Raw genomic sequence first — 6690 nt, forward strand, 5'->3', positions numbered from 1 at the left:
GCAGTAATGAGAAGTGGCATTTTCTATGCTATTTGTTTCAAACACATCTTGGTAGGAGCTCAAGTGTCAAAACAATACTCAACCCCCACTAGACAGCCTGGCAGACAGAGATGAATGCCACAGCTCAGATAGCAGAGAAAAAACAATCCCAAGCCAAGCCAGGGTGAAGTCCCTTTGGTTTCAAACCCCCCCAAAAAACAATAAGATTGAAAAATTGAATTTTACTAAAGTACAAGCAATACACAAAAAAAAAAAAAAAATTAAAAAAAAAGGACAAATGAGCAACCTGGATGCCTGGAAGTGGCCAATGCTTCATAATTTCCCCACATACCTTGCTATCACATGCCATGGGTGTCACAGGCACACTCAGACACGGGGGTAAACAGCTGGAAATGTTTCTTACAAGAACAATTTGTCTTTGGTTGAAGCACAATAGCTCCACTCAGGGGAGCAATGGGGGTGGAGAGCACGGGGTGAAACTTCTGGCTCTGGGGGAAAGTATAAGCCCAGCCTTGTTCTGAAGAATTTGGGGGTTTTCCCACTCCAGTGAACACTTTGCTGAAGAGGAGGAGGAAAGGAGGGGTCGTAGTGGTGGAGAGGAGCTGCTCCAAGAGCTCAAGTCAGAGGGGAGAGGTATCTAAGACAAATAACCCCACCACAAGCCAACCCCTCCCTTAGCTCAGCAAGCAAGCTCACTCAAGTGCTTTAAGAGGGCAAACATTTGGGCATGCTCAATCACTGCCTCCCATAGTATAAAAACTTCCCCAGGAGGGACCAACCCATCTTCAGGCTGAGAGAGACCATCCCAAAATGAAGTTTTTCCTTGTCCTCCTTCTGGGAGCTGTCCTGTGCTTGGATACAGGTAAGTTTTTTTGCCCATCAGTCCCCTCCAGAAGGTTTTCAGCTAAAAGGAAAGAGTTGTGAGAGAAGGAATTCTGAGCCAGTTGCCATGTGGGAATCTTGGGGTTTTGAGGGAATGGCTTGGGTGTTACATGGAAAAAAAACTAAGAGTCCCATCCTGCTCCTGGTGTGATCCCAGTGCTGGAAAGAGCAGCTCCCAGGGAAGATAAATTCCTATACAGAACTGAATTTAATTAAAATCAAAGTTATTTAAGCCAGACCATATAGTTAAGATATTGTGGGGGTGTTGGTTTTGGGGTTTTTTTTAGGTTTGCTTGTTTTTTTTTTAAGTGGGGTGGGTGGGTTGCTTTTCTTCTCAGGCTCTAGAAACAGCAACAAAGGTGAGATTTGTCCCAAATTATTTTCTGATTCTTCATTTGAGAAGTGGCCTCTGATGCTGCCCAGACTGTCAGCATTTTAGGGCAGAAAAAGAAAGGAAACCATTATAACCCAGATTTGGATACTGCCAACTTCTTCTGTACAGAATAGGAAAAAAAAAATTAGTTTTAAACCAGTTCCTAAAGAGCAGAAGAAACAAATCTGAGCTGAAACGTTTCTCAATCAGAAATTAAGGCTGAGAAGGGACTTGCAAAGTCCTGGCCAGTCACTCTCCTTTTCCAGTTTCCATCAGGGTGCTCTGAATTTTTCCTTTCATTGCTCTGAAAGTCAGCACCACAACCAAACTGGAATTTGGTTCTAGGGCTGCATTCAGCATTTATAGCACAAGAGATGGGTCAGAAGGAGACCAAGTGCTCCCAAATCTCTTCGTGCTCTGAATAACACTAAACATGGTTTTTCTGGATCCTAAAAGAGTATTTTAGGCATCTGCCTTGAAGGAGTCATGGGATAAGCTTGGTGGTCAGAGGGTTAAAATACATATATACACATTTTAACCCCACACTTCCAAGTTGAGGCTCCAGGGATGCCCTGAGGCATGGGTAGGTAATAGGAACAGGTAACTGCACCTTCCTCTCATCCCTCTGGGGACTCTTTTTCACCAGGGTTACAGAGCTGTTAGATTCTTATTCAGCTTTGCCTGCTCTGCACATCAGCACAGCAGATGCTAACCACCCTGGTTTGTGTCCCCCAAGGGCTGGCATGGTCCTGGGGCGGTGGCCATGTGGGGATTTCCTCTTCAGAAGGAGGAAAAAGTCATATTTGTACTTGGTTTCCCAAGAGAGGGTGATGGATGTGTCACGAGTTGGATAAACTGAGGCACTGAGCTGGAAGAGACCTCACAAATCACCTCCTCTGTCCCTCCCTTATGGGTTTTCCTTCTTTTATCCAACTCTGGCAATACCTCAGCTAAAATCCCTCTGGTAAAAGAGTCCCAGAATGTCTTTGGCTGGAAGAGGAGACCTTCAGGATTATCCAGTCCAACCCTTGACTGACTCACTAAACCATGTCCCTAAGGACCAGGTCCACAATCCATTTAAATACCTCCAGGTATTTAAAACATTAATGTCTATAGAGGTAGAAAAATAACATCAATCACTCCTTCTGGGTGATTTCATCCCTTCATCCCATCTCAGGAGGTGGGAATGGTACCATAAGTTTGTTCCAGACAGGAACTGAGTCTGGTATCCCAAGTGGAGAGGAAGAAGCACTTGGGATGCACTTTTGGTGCTGGTCTCATCAGCCAATGGGACCAACTATTCACTTGGTCTTTTTTTTCCTCCCTCACTGCACTGATCTGAAACAGTTTCAGAACCTGCAGAACTTGACTCTCACCCCAAGTGAGTCTAGTATTCTCCACCAAAAATGAAAAAAAAATCCTTTCCAGATACCAAAGGAGCTGAATTCCTTTGGAGATTCACAGGAGTGCTTCTGTTTCCCAGTGCAAGCCCTAAATTGAGTTCTCTGGGGAGCTTCTTCTGGATTTGTTTTATAACCTTTTTTTTTTTTTTTTTTGGTCTCTTGCAGGTTCTTCTTTGGAGTGTTACAAGTGCACATTACAACTCAGCAACTCCAAATGTCAGGCAAAGGAGACCTGCAAAGAAAATGAAGAATGCAAGACAGATGTGATCAGTAAGGCAAAGTGGGAGTGGGAAATGTCTTGGTTGTGGGGTTGGAGCCAATCATGGGCTCCATCTCAGGTGTCCAAGAGAGCTGGGAGATTTCAATGGGATGAGGTTCAACAAGGCCAAGTGCCGGGTCCTGAACTTCGGCCACAACAACCCCATGGGGAGCTCCAGGCTGGGCACAGAGTGGCAGAAAGGGAGCTGGGAGTCTGGATTGCCAGGAAGCTGAACATGAGCCAGCAGTGTGCCCAGGTGGCCAAGAAGGCCAATGGCATCCTGGCCTGGATCAGGAACAGTGTGGCCAACAGGTCCAGGGAAGGGATTCTCAGATCTCCCTGGCTCTCAACAGCTTTCCCTGGACACACAGGAGCAGCACAGCACAGGGATGGCTCTTCCATGGAATAGGCTTGAGGATTACCAAGCATCTCTGTCCTTCAGAAGACAATGATGCTCAAGAGAGGATAATGATGATAATCAATCACCTCTGTCCTTCCACACCTTGAGTCCTGTGTCCAGTTCTGGGCCCCTCAGCTCAGGAAGGAGATTGAGGTGCTGGAGCAGGTCCAGAGAAGAGCAAGGAGGCTGTGAAGGGATCCAGCACAAGTCCTGTGAGGAAGGGCTGAGGGAGCTGAGGGTGTTGAGGCTGGAGAAGAGGAGGCTCAGGAGAGACCTCATCACTCTCTACAACTCCCTGAAAGGAGGTTGGAGCCAGGGGGGGGGTCGGGTTCTGCTCCCAGGCAACTCTCAGCAAGACAAGAGGGCAGGGTCTCAAGTTGTGCCAGGGGAGGGTTAGGTTGGATATTAGGAAAAATTCTTTCCTGTCCAGGGAGGGGGTAAATTCTCCATCCCTGGAGCCTTTTAAGAAGAGCTTGAACGTGGCACTCATTGTCATGGGCTGGGAACCATGGGGGATCAAGGATTGGATTTGATGATCTCAGAGCTCCTTTCCAACCCTACGATTCTCCAGATCCACCAGCTGGTGTGGGGCAGCAAAGTTTGGTGTGCAGCAGGAGGAGAAAAAAAAAAATCTTGGGGAGGGAGGAGGAGATGGTTAAAAAGCTTTCAGAGTGCTTTCAGGTTAAGTAGAAATAATAGAAGTATGTTTAGCCCTTGCTGCTGGTTTGTCCCTTGGTGATGGTGCTGAACATCAAGTCTTCTCACACTGACCATAAGAATGTGTTCAAAAAGTCAATTAGTAAGTGACTGCTGTAAGTCATCAATTCCTCAAGGTTTGCCCATGGATCATGCTAAAAAAATGGAGCAGTTTGGTCAAAACAATTCCAGTGCCTGGGACAAACCTCAGGAGGATTCAGCTGCTCAACAGGGCACTAACTATGAAGTACAAAAAAAATCTCTTACCTGTACTAAATAAATGTTTATCTCTTTTTTCATAACACCAAAAATGGTTTTATTATAGGGCCAATAGTTAAATTCATAATTTTTTAAAAGTTTGGAAGATGGACTAAAATGTCAGAGACTGAGTCTGGTGAAACCAAGTCAGGAAGTTAGGGAGCAGCATTCAACTACAGAGCTGGCTTTAGGTCAATTCATTGAAAAGGATGGAATTCCACCTAGAATCCAGCTCCTTTTTTCACCTAAAGGATAGAATTCCATCTACAGCCAGCTCTGAATGCAGCCATCTCTGTCTCTCTGGATAAATAAGATTTTATTCTCTCATTTTAGACCTTGGGGAAAAAATAAAAAAAATGTTGACTCTGTCCAGGTCTCTGGTGACAGCTTTATTGCTCTTAGACCTGGGTGACATCAGTGACATGTTCCAACTCATCTCTCTTAGGCAATAAATACGATACCTCCAGTAGGCATTGCCCTTGCTGCAAATGTGCAAACCCATGGCCATGCCCTCCCATGCCAACACCTTGTGCCACCCTCTGGCCCTAAAAAAGAAATTTTACAAGTGTTAAAGACTTGGTACCCAGAAGAAATTCTGCAAACTGTAATCTGCTGGCAACCAGCAGCTCCTGAGCATCAAGTGGCCACAGAAAAATAAGGTGGTGACTCTCAGGAACACATCAAAGAGCAACACTGTCCCCTGTGAAATGGGGACAGCCAAGCTTCTCCAACTTCCCTGGGTGTAGAAGGGCTCTGTGTGATGAAGACAGATGGGTTATGAGCAAAGATAACCCAACATGTTGGCTTTTTCCTAAATTAGAAGCTTAGACTCCCCCAAAGAGGTCTTAATGTCTACATTCATTATTAATTAAATTAGTAGCATTTCGGTAGTCGGTGCTGTTCTGGAAAACCTTGATGGTTGTCTGGTGGCCTTAAGCAAACACTTAGGGTTTGAAACCCCTCTTTCCCTACTGACACACCCCAAAACCACAACCTGCTAGAGGGAAACATGAAATTCTTTGAACACACCCTTTTATTTCCTGCACCAAGTGAGCTCAGCTAAGAACAGCATCTCAAGCCTCACCTCCAGGCTTGTCTGGAGTCCTTGCAGTAATGGTCTTGCTTTTCTTCCAGGGCTTGTAGGACTCTTCAATGTCATCAGCAAGGGTTGTGAGGCATCCTGCAAAGCACTGGACCAGGACTACAGTGTAACCAGAAGGAATGTCTCCTGCTGTTCCTCTGACCTCTGCAACGTCAACGCAGGGAGCAGCCTGAGATACAGCTATGGGATGGCAGCAGGATTAGCAGTCAGCATCCTCTGGCCCTTTGTGACCAGCAAACTGTGAGAAGCAAAGGTTTTGGACACCCCAAAATCTTGGAGCAGACCTCTGATGAAGGAATTTCTAACCAGGAGGGAGGTGGTGTGTGGGGCATGCAGCATCCTCAGAGCTGATGGCAGAGCTTTGCTGTATGAGAGCTTCTTCCTTGCTGTTATTGCATTGCTGCAGTGCTAGCAGATAAGAAAATGTGTTTGTATGCTATTTACATAATAACACCTCAAATATACTGATTTCTAAATCGAGTGTGTTGCCTGTTTCTCACTTACTCGTGGATTTCTACACCCAGAAGCAAGAGGAGGTGGGTGCATTGTGTGTCTGGACAGTGTTCATTCAGCTGACCAAGATATGTGCCAAGAGATACTATGGCAGAGCAGGAGAAAAGTGGCAAGTTGTCATGGTTTAACACTAGCCTAGCAATTAAACCAAATACCAGATGCTCTCTGTAAAACCCCTCTGCTCCCTGATAAAGAAAGGAGAGAGAATAAGGGAGAGAGACTGATGGGTTGGAAACTAAACTACACAGCTTTAAGGAAACAGGAATGAGAAATAGGAAAAATGACTGAATCTATACAAATATCCAAGAAAATGGATCCCAGGTTCCCCCCCCCCTTTCCCCCAATAACTCTCCCATCCCTACCGAGGCTGCAGGGCAGCCCTGGGAAAGTCCAGGCTGGACTCCTGGGGTCAGCAGCAGTGGGGAGCTGGAGGCAGGAAAACACAGATTCAGGCTGGCATGGATCAGGAGCACAGGCAGAGGAAGGGATGGAATCCTCCCAGGATGCCCAAGCAAAGAGGGAGAGGGGAAGAAGGGGAAGCAGGAAGGGCTTTGACCCTGGTGATCCCTCCAATTTCTCCTGAGGATGAGGTGGATGGGATGGAATCCTCTGTTTGGTCAGTTCTGGCCATTTCTCTTGTCTGTTCCTCCCCAAAGGAGGGCTGCAGGTGGGACCTCTTGACTCCTTTTCTCCTTCCAGAGGGCAAAATGTTCCTCAGAGCTGAGCAGTGGCCTTGGTTCTGCACCCCATTCTCCAGCTGGAACTCTAAACATTGAGTGGGATCAGTCCCAGCAGCAGACACTG

The 6690-nt window shown here is 46.4% G+C and overlaps 1 protein-coding gene across 1 annotated transcript; it reads left to right on the forward strand.

The window, feature by feature from the left end:
• The first annotated feature begins 654 nt into the window (after positions 1–654).
• Positions 655–5792, forward strand: PSCA (prostate stem cell antigen). Its single transcript, XM_008497465.2, has 3 exons — positions 655–862; positions 2824–2928; positions 5406–5792. The coding sequence occupies exons 1-3, from the start codon at positions 811–813 to the stop codon at positions 5615–5617; spliced, it is 369 nt and encodes a 122-aa protein (XP_008495687.1). The 5' UTR covers positions 655–810; the 3' UTR covers positions 5618–5792.
• Positions 5793–6690: the final 898 nt, after the last annotated feature.

The sequence above is a fragment of the Calypte anna genome, chromosome 2, assembly GCF_003957555.1.
Source record: "Calypte anna isolate BGI_N300 chromosome 2, bCalAnn1_v1.p, whole genome shotgun sequence".
Lineage (NCBI taxonomy): Eukaryota > Metazoa > Chordata > Aves > Apodiformes > Trochilidae > Calypte > Calypte anna.

What these genes read in the sequence shown, in the direction of transcription:
- PSCA (XM_008497465.2), top strand. Translation starts at nt 811, where the DNA reads ATGAAGTTTTTCCTTGTCCTCCTTCTGGGAGCTGTCCTGTGCTTGGAT. An exon ending in TGTCCTGTGCTTGGATACAG is followed by an intron (nt 863 to 2,823) that starts GTAAGTTTTTTT and finishes GGTCTCTTGCAG; the next exon opens with GTTCTTCTTTGGAGTGTTAC. An exon ending in ATGCAAGACAGATGTGATCA is followed by an intron (nt 2,929 to 5,405) that starts GTAAGGCAAAGT and finishes CTTTTCTTCCAG; the next exon opens with GGCTTGTAGGACTCTTCAAT.